Genomic DNA, 23,009 nt, shown 5'->3' with positions numbered 1-23,009 from the left:
ACATTTAAATACAAAACACATTGTTCCAAAGTGTTCCAGTTTTGGTTGCAATAAAGGTGATAAAATGGATCTAAATGCAGCAGTTTTTATTTTATTAACCAAAAACTCAAAACACTTAAGATACTGGAACATAACAACGGCTAAATCAGAACAGAGAGTGCACTGAACGAAACACGGGACTTAAATAGCCAGGCAAACTAATCAAAGAAATGAACAACAGGTGCACATGATAATCAAATAAAAAAAGAAACCATAGAAACTAATACAAACCCAGGAAACAGTCCTGAAATATGTGCAAAACCAATACAAAACAAAAATAGGCAAGATAACACATGACAAAACAAACCACAACTCAAGAATCCATTACAGCTGCACAGATTCAATAAACCAACAAATCCACACAACATCAATCAATGATAAAATTCAAAAGTTATAGTAAAGGAACAGATGACCTAATGTGTAACAGGAGACTTGGGGCTTGGGGCTATAACCGCAAAAGCTCAATTTCCCTAAGATTTGTATTTAGAACAGGACTAACAGAAGATGAGCCCATCCTAGCCCAGACAAAGCCTTATACAAACAACAGAATCTTAAAATCATTAAAACTTCAATTAAAGGAGGCAAGGACCAGGGTAATGTGCTCTGTCTTTTTTGTCCCTGTTAGGATTCTAGCAACAGCATTTTGCACTAGCTGTAACCGGCCAAGAGATGATTGATGTAGACGTAGACTGACAAAAAATGTATTGCAGTAGTCAAGCCTTGATGTAATAAGGGAGTGAATCGCTATTTCCAAGTTCTTCCTGGATAAGAAATTGATAGCCCTAAGATGAAAAAAGCTCCCCCTAAGGTCTACATTGATTTGCTTTTTAAAATAATAAGGTGTTGAACAAGACACTACAGGTTTTTTACATGGGACTGCCTTTACAAAAGATAACTGCTGTTTTTGTAGAAGTAATACTACAGTTTTACAGTGTTACATATAGAAAAATGCTGTTTTTTGGACACAAAGAAATGCAATATTGCAGTATAGCCTATAAGATGTCTGAAGTTTTACTGGAGTACAACTGCAGTATTACCGCAATACATCTAAAGTACTAGTAAAATAAAACTGCAATACATCTGCAGTACAGCTGAAGTATTACTAAAATAAAGCTGCAATTCAACTGCAGTATTACTCCAATACAGCTGAAGTAGTTGGATTTTTCACCCACTAATAAGGAACATGAGCTGAAGTATAGTACCAAAATAATAATGCAATACATCTGCGGTAGTACCGCAATACAGAATACAACTAAAGTACAATTACTTTCTCCAGAATCTCCTGTGATGCTTCCCTTATAAGAGGGATCTTAAAGGGTTAGTTCACCCAAAAATGTTTTTTGTGCAAACAAAGCACTCGCGTCACTTCATAAAATTGAGGTTAAAACACTGTCACATGGTTACTTTAATGATGTCTTTACTACCTTTCTGAACCTTGAATGTGTGAGTTGCCATGCTCCCAATGGAGGGACAGAAAGCTCTCAGATTTCATCAAAAATATCTTCATTTGAAGGTCCTGTGGGTTTGGGACGACATGAGGGTGAGTAATTAATGACAGAATTTTCATTTTTGGGTTAACGACACTTTAACTGAGCTTAAAAAAATGAGGCAGAGCTACCCTGTTGAAAAAAAAACAAAAAAAAAACAGCATATGCTGGTTAGGTATGTTTTGACACATGGCAGCTGGTTTGAGCTGGTTTAAGCTGGTCCTTAGTTGGTCACGAGCTGGTTTAAGCTGGTCAAGTGCTGGTCCTAAGCAACTAGCTCCAGTTCATGAGAGAAGGCAACAACACAAGGATCATACCATATTAGTTCTGTTATTTTATTTTGCCATTAAATATATTTGTAATTATTAATGTTCTTTGTAAATTTCTGAACTGTTTTTTATGTTATGGCATAATTTTAGATGCATGTTCTTTGTTATTTTGAATGTGTTGTAATTTATTTATTTTACTTTGGTTTATAGCAGGTGCTAACACTAAATGGGGTCCATGGTCTGGTAGGGTGCTATAAACCTTTCAAGCTCATTTGATTAGAGAGAATAACCATCCAATCCCCCTTGTGTTAATCACTTTGTCACACCCCCCACCAAACACACTACACAACACCCTCCATTCAATGTGCTATAGGGCCCCCTGCACAACTCACCACAGCCCTGTCAGGGGGACCTAGTACTTACTTGTGGCTTCACGTGGTTCCTTGGGGGTCCTTATGTGAGTGTATGAGGCTCTGTAACTCCAGAGGGTGCATGTGAAGCTGGATACCAATGGAAAGGAAAGCTTCTCATTAACTAATCACTGAAGAATCACACACAATTTGTCTAGTTTGGTGCCATTACTGAATTTTGGTGATGGTATGCTCATATGAAGACTTCAGATGCAAAAGCCTCTAAGTGCAATCTGAAATTTTCTTCTAAAATGAGCATTTTTATCAAGCTCGTATGTTTATGTTCAGTTATTTCACTTTAATGGCAATTAAAATGACCTGCTAATTGCAATTAAAGCGAAATTACTGAACCTAAACATACGAGCTTGATAAAAATGCTAATTTTAGAAGAAAATTTCAGACGGCACTTAGAGGCTTTTGCATCTGAAGTTTTCATATAGAGTAACAATCTTCTAATTCATTAAAAGCAAAAACAGAGTTCAGTGTTTGTCTCTTCATGCAGCTTACAGTTGAAGGTATTGTATTGTACTGTAGAAAAAGTCATGTAATGCCGAAAAAGTACAATACTACCTTACTACGTCATGAAGGTAAGTAAATGTTAATAACTCATATTTATGTTTGGGTGAATTATCTGGCATATTATCTGTGTATTTAGGTCTTTTAGTGCCCCGTACGGCTAGTTGAAGTACTGCAGCAGTTGCTGTGGTAATAACAAACCAAAGTATCGCGAGACTGGGGGACTGCAGCTCCAGTTGTTCTGTCTGGTGGTTGGTTATTGTCAGAGACCTAAAGGAAGGGGAAGTTATGGCAGATACAAAGGCCAACTCTTGTCAAACATATGTGATGTGTAATTTAACCATTCGGTTAAAAGTGTCCTCAGTACCTCGGCTGGACTGTTAGCTGCTGTAGAGGAGGCACGGGAACACTTCAGCAGGTAAAACCAACTGATTTCCGCGCTCTTTAGCTCGCCAGCGCGAGCGCATCCCTCAAACCGGTTTCAGGTCGCCGAAACTGGATTGAACAGCTAGTCCTCTCATTTACATACCATTCAACAAATATTGTCGTATTTGTTAAAACGGTAGGTGTTATTCATTGTTTCAGGTATTGTTCCTTTTCTACTTTCAAAATTAATCGAAATAACATTTAATAACAAAAGCGGGTGTGTTTAACGCTAGTGCATTGGCTACTGACGTAGCGGATATCAGTTCTGGGAAAGTGAACATCATTACATAACATCATCCGGACAGTGTAATCCTATTCCCACTTCCCATCATGCACTGATTCTCACGACACTGCTGCTCAGTTTTGCACTAGCACTTAAATAACAGTATTATAGACCGCGTTCAGATCACATGTGGCATCTTTTCAGACAAAAGGTTTATCTTGCAGTTAGTTATACGTTCCTCATGTTTTTAAGTCATTGTTGGTTCTTCTCCAGCTTTTTCTGCCTTATACTGGCTGTGCTTGTCCTGGTGTCCCACAATGCTGATTGAGCAAACCTCAGCCTGTCAGCAAGATCAACCTGTGCTCTAGCAGTGGTGCTTCAGCTGCCCTTCGCTGGTAAGAGATCGCTACATTTCATTTAATATAATAAAACGCGTGTGCAGATATGAAAAAAAATGATGAATATCTGAATATCTGAACATATGTGTATATGCACTCAGCTAGGAAAGACGTTTGTTTTTAAGAAGTTTGATTATAATGCTTAATTAAAGGCATATTTATATTCATAGTACCTCCTCCACATGAGCTACATTTCATTTAGCAGATAGCTTTATGCAAAGGCTTTGTCATTGAAAAAGTCACGGTAAGGAAGATATAAATAGTGTCTTAAATAAGGTGTCATTATCTTGGGCATGGTAAGAGTTAACATATGGTTAAATAGCAGTGGCGTTTTAAATGGAGGATGCAAAGTCCTCATTTATGTCCCCCTTACACAATTTTAAGTTAACATTACATAAAAAGAGAGACCAAAACTTTTTTACACTATGTAATGTTCTATTTATTAAAACCAAGTATACATTTAATGGAATAGTGGTGTTTTTACTCATTTTTACATTTATCCCAAAATAATAATTAAAGGCAGTAACAATTTAAACAATATATATTATTTATATTATTATTAACTAATATTCAGCTTTTCTTTTTAATAGTCAATTTATTTTCAGCAGTCCTCAAGCTTGTACACACTGGTCAGTGGTCACAGACATGAAGATGTATTGTACCTTTAATTTCACCATGCTGATTGCTCACTAAAAAACCCTGAGTCATCATTTTTTCAGGCCATTTCGAGTTAGATTTTTCGCAAAGCGGTGATATTTAAGTGACAGTTGTTTACTTACTTTTTAATTAGTCTTTCCATTAATGCCATCTCTGTCTTCATTCAGGCCGAATCGACGAGAACATGACTTTCCCCCATTCATTCTCAATTACCCCCCACTAAATCCACCGCAAACTTTGGGGGCTCTGCTTTGTCTTTATGACCTGAAAGGAGGCACAGACTCCCCTCTGTAACTTTACCTGTGGGTGTCGCTGTTTTTCAGTGTTTCTTTACAAAAACGAGTGACTTTTACACTTTTTAATGTCAAATTTTGTAACATTTGCGTTGTCTTATTTTTGTAATATGGAATATTTTCTTTTTTGAGGAGGCACTGCCTCCCTTTTCTCCTTGGTGGAAACGCCCCTGTTAAATAGTGGACACCACATGCAAATGTTTTGGAAATTGTGTGAATTGAGTTAAGCGATCATGTGAATATTATTTTTTTCCCGCATATTATTCTATATACACTTTTTTCACCGTATTCAGTTCATGGGTCCTTGCCAAATAAAGCTTCAAACAAGCTTTTAAAAAAAAATCTTTTCAAAACTAGTGTGATTACTGTTACTACCGTGTCAATTCATAATAAAAGAGCCATGTTTGCAGTTGTGCCACTCTGACATTTGACAGTATACAATTTGCTGGACAAAAGTTTTTTAAATTATCTCAACAGCTCTAAAACTATTGATATTTATAACATTTGTTTATTTGAAAGGTTTCAAACCTAAAATTATCCCATTATTTATATATATATATATATATAATTTTTTTTTTTTTTTAAATATACATTTTTAAAGCAACTTTTTAAATAGTTTTCTCATCTGTTCATTTGTTCGTACAGTTGCACCACCTGACATTTTGGAGGTTTGGGATAAAACAAAATGGTAGCACTTTACTACATTAGATAACTAATATAGTTAATTAATGTTAACATTAACTGATAATGAACTGCACTTATATAGAATTTATTAATCTTTGTTATTGTTAATTTCAACATTTACTAACACATTATTAAAATCTTGGTAACATTAGTTAATGCACTGTGAACTAACATGAACAAACAATGAACAACTTTATTTTCATTAACTAACATTAACGAAGATTAGTAAATACAGTAACAGATGTATTGCTCATGGTTAGTTCATGTTAGTTAATCCATTAACTAATGTTTAACTAATGAACCTTATTGTAAAGTGTATTGTTTAAAGTAGTAAGAATTAATTCAAACTAAATAGGTTTTATAGAATAGAGCAATATATGTCACACATTTATCAAATTATTTTAAAAGGAAATAATGCACTTGGACACAAAAATATCATGTCATTGTCATATATCATGTCAAATAGAACATTAATGGGCAAAGTAATGCATTCCACATGTTTGCCAGATGTTGAGAATGTATGTAATCATTACTCGTTTGTTTGTTTGTTTGAAATGAATTCATAAAACTTTAAACATTTAATAAGTTTTAAAATATAATATTTCATTTACAACAAAACATTGCATTTTTATTTTTGTCAAATAAGGTGCTGCACAATATAACTTGTATAAATTACATAAATAGTTGTATGCTATTCCTTATATGTATACAATGATAAAAATAAATGTAATGTCATAAATTGTATTCATATAATATCAGGGGTCTTGGAATTTCAGCCACTCATGATGCAGAGGGTCAATTGAACACCGTACCAGAGTATTGCAGAACAGTGTCTCTTTAATGATTAATCTAAGTCTGTTGGATGGTTCTTTGGCCTTTAAATCAAATAATGCTTGGTTAATATGTAACTTGTTTCTTTCTCTTGATTTCCTCTGTAGTTTTCATCCAGTCTCCTTGGATTGGGTTTGTCCAGGCTATCTTCACTTTTTGGTCTAACAGAACCACTTCATTCAGTAGCCATGGTTTCCAGACCTGGAGACCTTCCAGGTAAAGGAGAGATTTAAACCTGTTTATGTTACACATTACAGTGCATAAAGTGAACTTTTTAAAGGTTTGTCAAAGTATATTTACACACATTAACCTTTCAATAAGTTTAATAGGTATATCACAGCAGTTTCTCCTTTTTACTTCATTAAATAGTGTCTGTTTGTTCAGATGTTGTTGCTTTGCACTTTTACCTCAGCCCTGGAAGCAGGTCCAGGTTCCTCAGAAGGACTCCTCGGAGGGATGTCCATCCCCGTTGGGATGACCCGTCGAGCTCTCAGCTATGATGATAATCTTGAGCGGCCAATGTCTCCACCTCCAACTGACATTAATATTAACAACCTGTGGAGGCGACCTGTTATACCGGAGAGGAAGTTTGCACGACTTGCTGAGGTTTGTGTGCATTGCTTATTCTTTGACCGATTTGCCCGCAGGAACATGCACATTGAAGGTCACAGTAAACCATTTGGTTGTACAGTGTCTATTCGTTTATATCTCAGTTTTAACTTGCCCTGCCTTGACTGAGAAACTATTAAGTACAATTCAATACAAAAGTCACTGCTGTGTGTTTTAATGTTGGTCATTGCTTCTCACAAATTTTTTTTTTGTTGTTGTTTTAATTATATATTAATTTCCAGTGTTTTATCATCTTTTAATGAAAAATATAAGTCTAATATAAGAAATGCAGTCTATATTTCATCATGTCATTCTTTAATTTTAGTAAAAGACTGTAAGAGACCAAACTTGTATAAAATAATTTAATGTAAATTTGTCACTTACTGACATAAATGCTTAATTTGCAAATTGTCCAGATAACAGTGCCTATTCAAGTGCATATTCAACATAAATCATTAAAATATGGGCTATGCATAAAGATGTTAAAATTGTTTTCAGACATTAGAATTAAAATAGGGAGCAATAACCAAATACAATGCACACACATTATATATATATATATATATATATATATATATATATATATATATATATATATATATATATATATATATATATATATATATATATATATATATAACAATTCTTCTGATATCTCGTGTGTATTTTTAGGAGGATGAGTCAGAAGGAGGGGTAAAACAAAGTGCTACCTTTGAATCCACTAGACATCCAGTCCCTGTGGTGAAAGCCAAGGCTTCGTCTGTCATGAACTCCCTCATAATCAGTAAGAATGTTATGACTGCCTCATGCATCAAATTTCAGTGTTAAAGGGTTAGTTCACCCAAAAATAAAAATTCTGTCATCATTTACTCACCCTGTTCCAAACTCGTAAGAATTCATATGGATTAGTTTTACAAGTTTTTGAACTTTTTAAAGTGGTAGTTGTGTAGCTGACAATGGAGGGACAGAAAGCTCTCCGATTATTTTTATTTATTTTTTTCCCCCCAAAAAATATCTTAATTTGTGTTCCGAAGATGAACGCAAGTTCATTACATTATATATGACCATTTTGGAACAACATGAGGGTGAGTAATTAATGACAGAATTTCATTTTTGGGTGAACTAACTTTTTGACTGCTGTTTAGTTAAAAAAAAAAAAAAAATAGTGATCTTAATTGGACCTGTTGTGTTGGGTTACAGAGCAGACCCAGGAGAGCATGCACAAGTTCGAGAAGCAGGCAGGATTGACTGACACAGGATACACTCCACACAAAGGCCTGAATGCAGAGGAGACCCGATACCATCGTCTGGCAGAGTCAATGCATGTAGGCAGAGATCCTCCTAACATCAACTCCTAATGTCAAAGGATAGATTTTGGTCTGACATCTCCAAAACATTATTATTATTTTTTTTAAAGCATAAATTGTTTGTATTGCATGTTGTAGAAGCTTCAAATGCAGAGCGTGGATGCCAATGAAGAGAAACAGCCATCATCTTGTCAGTCAACGCCTTCTGGGACCCCTCAATCCTCACCCAAGCAGAAACGCAGGTGCTGAGCGAGTCAGAAGCTTCACACCCTTTGTTTTGCATTTATCATTTTGTGGGTGCTAATTTTGTGTCTGTTTGGCAGGGGCTGGTTCACTAGTCAGGGCTCCACTGCTTCTCTCACAGGCTCTGAGATGAGCACGAGCTCCAGCTCTAGTGTAGATCTGGCTTCAGGTGATGGACCTGTAGAGCGCTGGGGCGCATATGGACCTAGGCCTCAAGTCAGCAAGTCCACCACTGACCCAGGTACAGATCCAGTCGCAACAGGTAAACCACACGATGCACTTTACATGTAGAAAAACCTTTCTGCATACTCTTTAAACATCAAAATTATCCTAATGACCCCACTTGCATTCAAATAATCCATTCTAGCAGCATGAGTTGATCAGATATTCCCATTTTATCATTCCTACATCACGAGGGGAAAAAATAATAGATGTTGGTGGTTTTTCTCAATCCAGCACATTGCTCCCAACCTTGTTAGTTTATCTAAAATCTACTCATAATTTAAAGTAGGGATGCACCGATACCACTTTATCCACAATACTTTTATTTTTAGTACTAGATACTGAGTACCAATACCTGTATTTTCATTGCATTTTTAATTTTAAAAAAATTAGGCAGCGAAACCAAAAGAATATGAATCAAATTAGTTGGCTTAGCTAATAGATATTTCCTTATTATAATAGTTATTTTCTTATTTATGCCTGTTAAGATGTATTGTATGGGCTACTGTTACTTTCACTGTTCATATTATTCCTCTATCATATTTTATCTTTAATTTAATAGCTTTAATATCTTAAGCCCTGCTTTAAATATTATTTAGTTTAACCAGTCAAGAGCAGTGAGTGATTTTCTCTCCTTTTTGTTGTTAGATTACCATTGAGAACGAAGACAGCAGAAGGTTTATTAAGCTGCTGTCACTTTTAAGAGCTGCACGTATCTAAAGTACTGTTACACACGCGTTTTCTTTCTCAACTATCTACGTTCACGTAAAGGTGCCCTAGAATTGAAAATTGAATTTACCTTGGCATAGTTGAATAATAAGAGTTCTGTACATGGAAAGACATAGCCTCAAACACCATTGTTTCCTCCTTCATGTGTAAATCTTGTGTGTGAAAAACACCACGGAAAAACAGGTGAATCTCATCATAACACAGACTGTGACACAACAGTCAGGGTCATTAATATGTACGCCCCCAACTTTTGCATATACCAGCCCTTGTTCAAGGCAGTATTAATGTTGTGGAGCTGCACAGCCGAATCATCAGACATTCTGCAGGTATTGTGAAGCATACAAGCAATGACAATAGCTTGTATGGCAGATGGATCAATAATAACTGTTCCAAATCAGAGCATTTTTAATTCTACCCCAAAATAGGCAGTTAAAACATGGTATAATAAAAAATCTATAGGGTATTTTTAGCTGAAACTTCATAGACACATTCTGGGGACACCTTAGACTTATTACATCTTGTAAAATGTCAATTCTAGGGCACCTTTAAGACATAACTGACAATGTTTCTGAAGGATACTTGTTTGTGCGGTCATTTTGACTTAATTTTGTGTGAATTTATTTGTCACAAGAAGACATAAAAGAGAACTTGATTTAATATGCTATTTGCACGTAGTCTAAGAGGCAGCTTTATGGATGCACGTTTCTGTGAGCAAACATCCGAAAACTTATTAAAAACGTCATGTGATTACTGTACCATCTAATGTAGAGAACCACTCGTTGTAATCATGTAACAGTTCATGTTTTTACTAGTACATACCATTTAGTTTTAATACATATGACACGTGTGCTGAGTGAATGATCAATAAATCAAGAGCATGCAACAGAAGTGCGCTCTCTCTCTCTCTCTCTCTCTCTCTCTTTAGACTTTCTCTGACACTTAAAACACCTCCACAGTGCCAACATGTTGCGTGCCCCTCACTCTAGGCTGGTTGCTATTTGATCGCGTTCAGTAAAATGTATTCAGTCTTTTCACTTATTCGGCCAAACACAGAAAGTGCTTCGTTTTTGCTTTTTTTTTTTGCCAAATAATTTTGGTTGCCAAACATTCTGAAACATTTCAAAAAAAAATCTTATGGACCCCAAACTTTTGAACAGTAGTGTATATCACATCATTTTTGTGCCGTTTTACATCGTTTAGACCAGCCAGCTTCTTATGTTTATCTAAGTCCTTTCATCTATATGTACTAGAGGTCTCTATGGGTCTACCTGGATCTGAAAACCCAAGGTCTGACCCGAGACCTGAGTGGGTTCGGGTCCAAAACTTCAACGAGTGCCTCAGACACGGGTTGGGTTCGGTATTCAGTGCTTCCCACAGGTTTGAAATATACTTGCGGTGGTAGCCGGGCGAAAAATCCTCCTATTACCCACGGCACAAAAATGGTCTACTGCATGTGACAAACAAATAATGTGTGATTTTTTTTTTTTACAGTATTTTTATTTATTGAAATTAATTTTAATTACATAGCATATTACATTTAATTACATACTAATATTATGCATTTTTATGCATTGTAAATTATGCAAAATTACAGCATTTAAATGGTTCACCTTTTCCTATGTTCTCCTTGCTGTCATATAGTGTCTCTCTCAGTGAATGGGACACAGATTTTACTAGTAAAATTTAAAAAATAAATAATATATGTGTCAAATAATGTTCATAGTCTTTTATTCCTGTGAGGGAGACTACAATAATTTACTATGAATTAAATGGAAATCAAATTAAATACAATTTATTGTGTAACCAAAATACCAATAATGCCCAAAAGAAAAAGAAAAAACTTAGCGTGTGACTTTTAATTATAAACAAGCCCTAAATACACCAGGACTTTTATTTTGAAATGTATGTACTATTGCAGGCTGATTCTTACAATCGTCTAAAACATTTCATATAAAGGCCATGAAGTAGACTTTGTAATAATTCATCAACTTGAGTTCATTAGCAATCGCTTGGCATAAATCTGCGCTTTTCATTGATTGAGAATCACTTTGAAGCGCTGATGCGCGAGCTTGTAGAACGCCTTGTGACTTTGCATAATGCAGCGCCCGTGGGAATGTCAGCGGGAGTAAACAGTTCTGACGCACACATAACGAGCAGGTATGAAACGACTAGTTTATCGATCGTGGATGGTTTCATTATCTTGTGCGGATATAAAAGTATAAGAGGATAAAAATAATAAAAGCAAAAATGTGTCTCCAACATACTTGGGCGGCTGTTATTATACGTGGGCGGCCCGCCCAAGTAAAGTCTATGTGTGGGAAGCACTGGTATTAGTGGCCTTGGGTCTTGGTCATTTACCCGAGAAGACCCAAATAATATCTTACGGTTAGGTAAATAACATGGTGTTATTTAAACAATGTTATATGATGTAATGAGGTTGTACGGTGATGAGTGATTGACATTTCAGCACTTCATTGTGTGCTTGTGCATTTGTGCAAAGTGCATTTTTGTGAAACGCACATAGAAAAGGAACAAAAGTTTGTAACTTCGCACACAGAAATCAATCTTATAGCAATGAGATCCATCAGGAAAACCCACTCACTTCATTACACTTGTTTGCTGGGGATGAGGTAAATAGTTTCACAGTGAATCCATTATTTAATTTGTATCAAGCTATCACGTTTATTTTTCTTATCCATTGGTCACAATTGAAAGCCGAACTCAGAAATAACTTGTATCCATCGGGCAGGCAATAATATAGAGTATAAAACTAAATAAATGAATCAAAGTAGCCTAATGGAGCAGCAGCCAAATCAGTCAGCAGGACTCCGGGATTTTTCCTGACTGACAGCAGGGCTGCAGGCTGTGCACACGTCAATGCCATTTACGTTCTGGTCCAGTCAGGTTCAAAAAATAAGTCTGACCTGACCGCATGAAGCCTATCAGGTCTTTCTCGAGTCTGGTTTTTCTTTTTAAAAAATGTATTTATGCATGTTGTGTTCGAGTAAGAACACGATACGGGCCGATTCGGGCCAGGTACAGATCTTAGGACCTGAGAAGACTCTAATTTGAACTAACCACTGCAGACTGAGACTAACTCTTTATTAACACTGCTTGACCAATCAAGTTCAAGGACCAGAACTAACCACTATATAAAAATGTGTAGCGCTCTGCAGGCAGCTTTTTACACATGCAGTGCTTCAGATGTTGGAAGTTCATTGGACTTCACCCTCTAATCTGTGTAAACGCACCCAAAGTCATTCCTGTGTGTTCACAGGCGGCTTTGCCCTGCAATCCTATAAGGGAGCTCAGAAACCCACCCCTATGGAAGTGATGAAGGCTCAGGCCACCCGCTTGGCCGAGGACCCCACCAACTTCAAAGCCCCCCCCAAGATGGAGATCCCCACCATGGAGGGGAAGAGACAGGTGACCCGACCTCATAAACTCAAACACAGAGACATGAACGTCCTGACACCCTCTGGATTCTGAGAGAACTCCCTACATCCACCTCATCTGTACACATAGTGAACCTGTAGCTGGTCTACCCTCTCTATTTCCCTTATGCTGTTTTGCTGTTGGGTCACTGCAGTAGCAATTGCTTTTCCTCTTCACAGGCACATAATTTTGCTAGTGACTAAATTAACTGTTCGTCCTCTGATGTCGTGTGAGTGTGTATGAGCACTTTTGTTGGTGCTATTGTCTTTAGTTGGCCTCCTCTTTGCTTTGCCTTTTAATTTATCCTTTAAAGTGTTACTTTAAGTTAGTATGTGTGAGGGTGTGCGTGCCTTGATGTTTTTGGAAATACTGTGGTGTAATTATTCATGGCTTACTTTAATGCTATGATGAACAAAAGCAGTGTTTTTATGTGTTGGATTTTTCGTTCCATCACATAGCAACAGGTTAGAGAACTTTTTTGTCTGCCTAGAGCAGTTGTTAAATATTCCGTAATCATGTTGTGATTTCCTCTGTAATATCATCAATACACAATGGGTTCAGTGATAACTTAATTCTTTAAGTCTTTGCTGTTGTGTATTATGATGCTGTTGTGATACGGTTGTGTCGATGATGGTCTGACAAATGAAGGCACTAAATTGACTGAAGACAAAAAAACTTTGGCTAAAATTGTATTTAATGTAACAGCTCTGGACAGAGAATTTCTTATATTTTTGTTACAAGTTTAAAATTGGTTAATTTTCCAAAAAGATTGAATGTATGTACTTTGATCTTGTTGGATCTGTTAATACATGAATAAATAAATGTACTTAAACGCCATTTTTACTCTTGATTTTCATTCCTGCAATTCCCTGTTTAACTTTTTTGGTTAAAGCGATAGTTCACCCAAAAATGAAAATTTGATGTTTATCTGCTTACCCCCAGGGCATCCAAGATGTAGGTGACTTTGTTTCTTCGGTTGAACACAAATGATGATTTTTAACTCCAACCGTTGATGTCTGTCAGTCAAATAATGGGAGTGAATGGTCACACAATCTATAAGTGTCAATAAACACGCACAGACAAATCCAAATTAAACCCTGCGGCTCGTGACGGCACATTGATGTCCTAAGACACGAAACGATCGGTTTGTGTGAGAAACGAACAGTATTTATATAATGTTTTACCTCTAAAACACCACTATGTCCAACTGGGTTCAGCAATCGCTTGGTGAGGTCTGATCGCGCTCTGACAGCGGCAGTCTCGCGCATATACTTCAATGAGTGCTAGACATCACTGCCGTTGTCAGAGCGCGATCAGACCGCACTAAACGAACCCTGAACGCAGTTGGACATAGTGGTGTTTTAGGGGGGGGAAATTATATAAATCAATGTGTCGTCACGAGCCGCAGGGTTTAATTTGGATTTGTCTGTGCGTGTTTATTGACTCTTATAAATTGTAACCATTCACTCCCATTATTTGACTGACAGACGGCAACGGTTGGAGTTAAAAATCATCATTTGTGTTCAACCGAAGAAACAAAGTCACCTACATCTTGGATGCCCTGGGGGTAAGCAGATAAACATAAAATTTTCATTTTTGGGTGAACTATCACTTTTATTTGATCTCATTGTATTATTACATTAATCTCATATGGGCACATACATGTTCTTACACATTGGCTTCTACTTTGTACACACATTTTTCTTTTGTAATCTTCTCAAAAGTTGAATTTAAAAATGAAAAACAAACAAAACAAAAACCCTTCGTTTAAAATTATGCAAAATTGTCTTTCCAAAACAGTAAAATCTTACCAACTTTCTCTGTGTGTGGGTACAGGTTTGGCTACACTTGTGAGAGCCAAATATCCTCACTTATAGTGAAATATTATGACAACCAACTAGTAAGGACTGGTCCTCACTAGATAAAAAAGCTTATATGTCGTTTTTTTATTCAAATCTAGTGTTTTGCATGTTTCTGTGATCGGTAGGTGTTGTGTTAGGTGATGGAAAATATCATTGAACTGATATAAAATCAATGGAAGTCTATGCAATGTCCTCACTAATATGGTGAAACAAACGTGTGATTTCAGTGAGACCCCAGAACAAAAACGTTTGTACTGTTCTTGTGACATATTCCCTTCCCTCCCTCTTGTAATATTTTTATCTGCCACTAGGTGGCAGTGGCCTCCCAAAATTATTGTCTTTTAGTGTAGCAACTCATCTAAGATATATCATCGCAGAAATTAACTTTCATTTTGTGTAGCAACTCATTTCGGATATATCATCATAGAAGTAAACTTTGGCAAGGCAACTTTATTTAAATAGCACATTTCATACACAATTGTAATTCAAAGTCCTTTACATAAAAAAGTAATTAAAATAATATGTGATTTTGGAAAACTGAAATGCGAAAGATTATCTTTGAAACAAAGATGTCATCTTCCAACATAAGTGATCAATATACTTTAATGCCAGTATACTTTACACAACATCACACACACACACACACACACACACACTACACTACTAACATCCACCATCTGCTTCATCCTTCAGGGTTTTCTGTCTTTCTCTGCTGCTTCATTGGCAGTCTCCTCACATCTAATGCTGCCATAGTAAACACGCTTTCCTGGAAGTCCAACCCCCACCAGCCTCCACCCAATAGCACACTTTCTCTCTCACACACACACACACACATACACTCACACACACACACACACACACACACACACACACACACACACACACACACACACACACACAGATACTCACCTTCTCCCAGAACCCTTTTGTAATCCCTCTGTGACGTTGTACTTTTGCATGCTGACACATCGTAGGTCATTTCCTACGTTTGGCAGTCCCTATGGGATGTCTGGTTTTAATATGTAGCCTGGCAGTCCACCCAGCTGAGAGTGTGAGGGCCTGTTTCATGTGAGTCACTGTGATAGAGCTATGAGATCACAGTCTCACCACAACATGTGGACATGGCTTCAGAGCTCATGGATAACGCTCTGTGTCATGTTCGTATAAAGTTTGATTGCATTGCTGATGTTACTCATAAAACAGCCACAGTCTGCTATGCTGTGATTCAAGAGCACAATCATGTTTATGATAACATACACTTACGATGAGATCAGAAAGGCTTTTTGAACTGGGTTCAGTGAGTATTTGGGGGAAAAAAGTTACTTTTATTTTTAATACAAAGTTATTAAAGCTAGAAAGCACTAAATATAATGATAATATTGATAACTATGCTATGATAACATCTAAATATTAACAAAATGAACTTATCCACCTTATTCCTATGCCCCATTACTCTCTGCGCGAATCGTGGGTGTAACTTCCGTTAAGCTGCAAACAGTCAGTGAAAGGCTCGCTCTATGAACGCAATGTTTAAAAAAAAAAAAAAAAACTGAGTTCAATGAGATGTCATTATTCTACTCCCCTATCAACCATTGAACATTAAAAGGACGTTTAAAAGTGTAAAAGCAACAACAAGGTACTTTCAACCCCAAAAGCGCAATTCTTTAAACAGCAATAATAGATGGGTTAAATATCACTGTTGTAATATCTGTATTATATAACATATGTTGCCTTTAATTAAAAATTTCATTAACTTTAGCATTGTGTGATACTATTTCAAAGTGATTTCCATCATTTTGACAGATAATAAATTGAATTTACCTGTGAAAACAAACCTAGAAAGACACGTGAGGATTTGAGGAGAAAAAAACGTGAGATTCTTTGTGCATTTCAGTGAATTATTAAAGGTGCTACAGAGGATGTTTTGTTTTATACATTTTTGCAATATTACTTGAAACTGTCTTTACTAACTGATAAAAGACTATTTATTAGGTGCACTGAAAGGAATAACATTAATATACATCATCTGTGCACGAGGTAGGGCATTAAAAACTTCAGCCAATTGTTTACGCAATGATTGGCCCTCTGGCTTGTCAATCACTGCCATAAGGTTCCGTGTGAGAGACGAGCGCGGCTGCGCGCTCCAGTAACTTTCCACACTCCACAGGCGCCGCATGCAATGTTTTTGTCCGGTGACAGGAGTAACAACTGCAGATTATGAGTTACCTGTGGTGAGTCCGACATAATGAATCCACTTGCCGGTGGTAAACACTCATGTTCCAATACTCGTGCACGAGTTTTGGGAGGCGTTCCCTCGCAATGAGCTGTAAAGGAGGGGGGTTGTTCTTACGCATGCGCTCATTTCAAAAACTCACTAACAGTCTTTGGTTTCTGCGTCGACGAAAAGATCCTCTGTAGCACCTTTAATGGGATATATCGTAAATTAAATCGGGAGAATAGACCACAAATGTGCAGTATTGTCCTTTTTTCATACTATTACAGCAGAATGCAAAGGGAACAAAGAAAACAATCATGAGGAAAATAATGAAGCGACTAAAAAAAGCTCTTACCATAGATATTCTTGTTATAACGTCATTTTAAAATACCAAGCATTACGTTATTCTCGTGATATCTGAAAATAAAACATGAGGGAAATTTGATGGATTCAGTCAAACTGACAGATAAGCTTTATTAGTAGGGCAACCTTATGATTTGAAGTGATTCATTGAGTCTTTTTGAATGGAAGTTCTTCAAACCTGAAGTGCAACCCATAATTCAAAGCATAGTAGGCTCCTCAGGAATAAGGTGCATAATAATATTGGTCCAGAGATTACCACAATTAAAGGATTAGTTCATCAAAAATGAAATTTCTGTCATTCGGTAGGCCTACTCACCCTCATGTTGTCCCAAACCTGTAAGACCTTTGTTCATCTTCGGAACACAAATTAAGATATTTTTGATGAAATCAGAGGGTTCCTGAACCACACATGGAACCACATTTTGAGGTCCTGAAAGGTAAAGACTTAAAATAGTCATTGTGACTACAGTGGTTTAACCTTAACACTGTAAGCCCGTACAAGTTGATTGAACCTAAAAAAATTTATGGAAACTTGTTGATGTTCTCTCATTGAACAAACAAGACATTTTACGTTTAATGTACTTATCATTACAATAGTATTGTAATAAAAAGTTTTAGTTCATTGAATATCTAATATCTGTTAAAATAGCTCAAATTTATTGATTTAGGTAACTTAAAATATTAAATTGCACACATTTCATTGCATTCATTTTAAGACTTTAATTTTAATATAGCTTTTTAATTTCAATTATTTTGAAGAATTCTTACTTTTGAAGTTAGAACTCCACTATAAACAAGGACAAAGAATACACCAAACAGTGATTTATATGAATCCACAATTTCTTTAAATTCAGTTTCTAGAGAATGACAAAAAACCATCACAAAATTCTGCTCCAAGATGATCCGACAGTGGATGGATGGAGGTGGAAGGGCAGTGAATGCTGTGCCATATCTTCACTTTCTAGACTGTATGCTGTCCTCATCATCAGAAGCCTAAACATGAATAAAGAGATTATTAAAAATAAAACAAAAAATATTCACATGCATAATTTCAAAATGATGCAGACACTTCAGCTAAATTTACACAGCTTTGTCTGTTGCACAAAATCTCTCAAATCACTCTCTTCTTCCCAACCAGCCTGCTGGTACACCTAAAGCAGAAGAACAAAGTTCGTTAATATAAGGAAATTGTCAAAAATGTTGAATTTGAATATCTATTTTTCATGTGTATGAATAAACACACAAAACATGAACATAGGCATTTCACTTTACCTGACAGAGCTGGTCAAGACTGAAGCATCATAAATTTGATTGGATCTGCTTGGAATCTGCTGAGAGACAAAAATACACGTTATTACATTAATTTTTACCAGCAGACAATGCAAACTATATTTAACACTCCAAAAAAAAGCATATCACAGGATAGAATCCAACTGAAACTTAAACACAAGCTAGCTAGCTTGGCTAACAGCACACAGGTGAGCACAATGTTGTTTATTTAGATACATAGCTTTGTACACGATTCACGATGCTTTTGCAAAATGCAGCTGTGGCGTTTTGCCTATTGGTGCTTGACCTGCCAAGTGCCAAGACAACAGACCCGGAAGAGAAGACAATGCTGAATAAAGTCATAGTTTTTGTTATTTTTGGACCAAAATGTATTTTTGATGCTTCAACAAATCTTAACTGACCCTCTGATGTCACATGGACTACTTTGATGATGTTTTTATTACCTTTCTGGACATGGACAGTATACCGTACATACATTTTCAATAGAGGGACTGAAAGCTCTCGGACTAAATCTAAAATATCTTAAACTGTGTTCCGAAGATGAACGGAGTTCTTACGGGTTTGGAATGACATGAGGGTGAGTCATTAATGACATAATTTTCATTCTTGGGTGAACTAACCCTTTAAATAAAGTCGTAATTTTTGTTTCGTTTTTTTGCGCACAAAAAGTATTGTCATTGCTTCATAACATTAAAGTTGAACCACCATGTCTTTAATACCTTTCAGGACCTCAAAAAGGTACAATGACGTTGCTGCCTATGTGTGATTCAGAAACATCAAAAATATTAATTTCATCAAAAATAACTTAATTTGTGTTCCGAAGATGAACGAAGGTCTCACGGGTTTGGGACAACATCAGGGTGAGTAAACCTACCTACTGAAAGAAATTTAATTTTTTCAGTGAACTAACCCTTTAATGCCAATTAATCAGTGTTTTGTTTTTAGGGTGTTTATGTTTGTTTGTTTTTTTGGTAATTAATCCCACTGGTAACATTTGTGGCCAAATTTTACTTTTGAAATGTATTTAATTTGTACATTGACTCTGTAAGATAATGTCTGTGTCCAAACTCCAATAAGGAAGTATTTCATAATACAGATCATTAGGATTTGCCTTCACAATTTCCTCCTGAATAAATTAATCACTTTTTAACTGTCAAGTACTTACATAAAGGAAATTATCGTTAGGTACAATGTACTTATTGTGTTCATGTATTGCAAAACGCTTTTGCTCCTGGGGTATATATGGTTTAGATTAGGGACAGGTTTTGAGTATTGGTTTAAGGTGGGTTAAGGTGTAAGGGAAGGGTAAGCAATAGGTGAAATTACAGAAATTAATTTCACATGTATTTACATGCAGTTTTTTTGTTGTTGTTGGTTTTTTCCAAGTACAATGTAAAAAAAAAAAACATACAGGTACACAGTTAGTGCATTGCATCATTAATGATTATTTGTAATGTTAGTACATACTGTAGTAGTTGAAGACACTTAATATAGAGTGGGATCAAAAATCATGCCATATGGTTTTATTGGACTGTCCAAAGAGTAAAATACAAGTGCTCACTTAGCTGACAATAATTTGAGATTTAATGCCTCAATGTATTCAGTTCATATTTGAAGAGTGAGTGGAGTGGAGGGGCTGGTGGTTGTGAGTCTCCCTAGGTAGAAATCGCGTTCCGGGGGAGGAGAAATGGGAATGCCATGGGACCACAAAGGACACTTTCACTTTCTTGATCAAAGGGGCAGGGCCTCAAGCCCCCCTCCGTGCACGCCACTGTACACATGACACTAAAATAACTCAATAAACATTCATTAAATAACAGAAGATCTAACAAAAACTATTAAGAAACCTAACTGCCTTTTCTTTTTTTTCTTTTTTTAAACTATACATTTAACAGTATTTTACAGTAAAATCACATGAAATGTCTGGCTAGATCTTTTATAGTTTTTACCTGTAAATAAGGGAACTTATTGTTAACCCATTAACAGTTTTGTTTTTGTCCATAGCGTTTTTTCAATATTTCACAGTTAAAATTACATTCATTTCTTACAGTTACTATATACACTGCGTACCAAATTATTATGCAATTGACATATCAGTAAGATTTCAGTACAATAAACATTCAGATTTTAGTTTTTCTAAGAAAATGTTTGTTCGGTTTTTTATCAATGTCTTTTTAGATAACTGTTATCAATCTCAGACAAAATAATTTGCCAGATCTATGGAAACCCTACTTAGAGGTTGTCCCACATATTAAGCAAGTCACAGTTCTCATGCAATATGGGGAGGAAGAAAGATCTTTCTGAAGATGAAAAGCATGAAATGGTGCAATGTTGTGCAAAAGGCATGAAAACAACTAATATTGTGTGAAATGGAGATTATTGAATTATCATAAGATTTGTGAGTGATTTAGAGCACAGCAGAACTCGGTCAGATAAAGGCTTATTAATGAAAGTTCCTGTCAAAATAATTAAATGAAAGGGCAGCTATAAAAAAAGCCAGTGTTGAGCAGCAAACAGGTATTTGAAGCTGCTGGTGTCTCTGCACCATGCAGGCTGGCAGTTATGCGTAAAGATGCATTTTAGACACCACTAACCAAACCTCACAAAGAGAAACATTTACAGTGGGTGTAGAAATACATTTTCAAACAGTTTTATTGCTGTGGTGTTTTTTTGCAGCATGGGATAGTGCATTGTACTATGCACTATCCTCCTTTTTATACCATAGCTGAAAATGAATTATTATGAACTCCACATATCTTGCAAAAGTCATTTTAATACCCTCCATCTCACTTCCCAGTATTCCAGCCCAAATCATCACCCACTAGCTCCTTGCTGACGTCGCAGTCTTGTTGGAACGTGGTGGCCATTCACCAACCATCCAGAAATCCATCCATTTAGACCATCCAGTAGTAGTACGGCATTAGTGAATAAAACTATTTAAAAATGAGTCTTCATGTATTTCTACACCCACTGTAAATGTTTCTCTTTGTGAGGTTTGGTTTGGAGCGGCTGAAATGCATCTTTACACACAACTGCCAGCCTGCATGGAGAGCTTCTTGAGACTCCAGAGACACCAGCAGCTTCAAATACCTGTTTGCTGCTCAACACTGGCTTTTTTATAGCTGCCCTTTTAATACAATACATTTTTTTGACAGGAACTTTCCTTAATAAGCCTTTATCTGACCGAGATCTGCTGTGCTCTAAATCACTCACAAATCTTATTATAATTTGATAATCTCCATTCAGTTTCACACAATATTAGTTGCTTTCATGCCTTTTGCACAACATTGAACCATTTCATGCTTTTCATCTTCAGAAAGATCTTTCTTCCTCCCTTTATTGCATGAGAACTGTGACTTGCTTAATAATGTAGAACAACCTCTAAGTAGGGTTTCCATAGATCTGGCAAATTATTTTGTCTGAGATTGATAGCAGTTATCTAAAAAGACATGGACAAATAAATGAACAAACATTTTCTTAGAAAAACTAAAATCTGAATGTTTATTGTACAGAAATCTTACTGATTTGTCTCTTGCATAATAATTTGGAATGCAGTGTATGTATTAGTTATGGTTTTGTTTATAAGCTGTTTTCTGCTAATAAGTTCATCTTTTTGCACAAGGAAGTGACTTTTTATTAGGATAACATATTTCAAAATGTTTTCCCTCTGTTTGCATGAATTCACATTAGTAAGCACCTTTGATAGTCAACCTGAACGACTTGTGGAAAAATGGAACTAATAGTAATTTCCATTAACGAGCACTCAGCGTGTGCTATAATTGGATAATATGCATTAATGAGAGGATCTTGTGAAGTTAAATCACTTGATGTACATTCCAATGTCACATGCAGACGCTCTGAGCATTGAGCCTTTCAGTTTGATTGGCACTGAGCAAGAGAAGTCAAATACAAACTCAGTGGTCCGGTACCACAGCTCTTGATTTAATCGTTTGCACTGCAGAGGACAAATGTAATACTGACGCCAATCCAAGTTTGTGATCAGTGAACTATTAAATCCATGGTGCTGTATTCAGGAAATACATAGAGTGGGGAAAACCTCCATAGAATGATATTAAACTGCTATAAATGAGTGACCAAAGAGGAAATCTTTGTGTCATAATGCAAAATTCTGTTTTTCTAGGCATTAAAGTGCAGAAAAAGTAGGTATAGATTCGTAAAATAGTTGAATTTTGCATGTACATATTCTGGAGACTAAGTTATGGAGTTCTATATTCAAGTACTTTATAAATAATGTTTAGGTGAGTTTAAAAAAAAAAAAAAACGCATAATTAATCAGAAATGGCTTTTTTTATTTGATATCAACATGTTCTTGTGTTTGTGTTTAACTTTTATTTATGATTGAATGAACATAGTGATTATATTGTATTATTATATTATATTTATATTATATTATGTGTTACTACCATCACCACTCAAAGTAGAAAAATAAATCTGGCAATCTTTCTAAACATTGGCATTAGTGACGGCAGCAAGTCAAAGT

The 23,009-nt window shown here is 36.0% G+C and overlaps 1 protein-coding gene across 3 annotated transcripts; it reads left to right on the top strand.

The window, feature by feature from the left end:
* Window positions 1-2,956: 2,956 nt before the first annotated feature.
* On the top strand, window positions 2,957-13,634 carry kiaa1191 (KIAA1191 ortholog). 3 transcript variants are annotated; one of them, XM_067375588.1, is made up of 9 exons: window positions 2,957-3,139; window positions 3,644-3,765; window positions 6,341-6,449; window positions 6,646-6,839; window positions 7,515-7,626; window positions 8,043-8,167; window positions 8,288-8,391; window positions 8,473-8,633; window positions 12,621-13,634. In XM_067375588.1, exons 3-9 carry the CDS (start codon window positions 6,422-6,424, stop codon window positions 12,830-12,832), a joined length of 936 nt encoding a protein of 311 aa, XP_067231689.1. In that variant the 5' UTR covers window positions 2,957-3,139; window positions 3,644-3,765; window positions 6,341-6,421; the 3' UTR covers window positions 12,833-13,634. The 3 variants fall into 3 exon arrangements, with proteins under 3 accessions (XP_067231689.1, XP_067231687.1, XP_067231688.1); XM_067375586.1 differs by having other exon boundaries at window positions 2,958-3,139; window positions 8,473-8,654; XM_067375587.1 differs by having other exon boundaries at window positions 2,958-3,283; window positions 8,473-8,654.
* The last annotated feature ends 9,375 nt before the right edge of the window (window positions 13,635-23,009 follow it).

The sequence above is a fragment of the Chanodichthys erythropterus genome, chromosome 22, assembly GCF_024489055.1.
Source record: "Chanodichthys erythropterus isolate Z2021 chromosome 22, ASM2448905v1, whole genome shotgun sequence".
In the NCBI taxonomy this organism is placed as follows: domain Eukaryota; kingdom Metazoa; phylum Chordata; class Actinopteri; order Cypriniformes; family Xenocyprididae; genus Chanodichthys; species Chanodichthys erythropterus.
The sequence above is the reverse complement of the archived record's forward strand: the minus strand, read 5'-3'. Positions and strand labels throughout refer to the sequence as shown.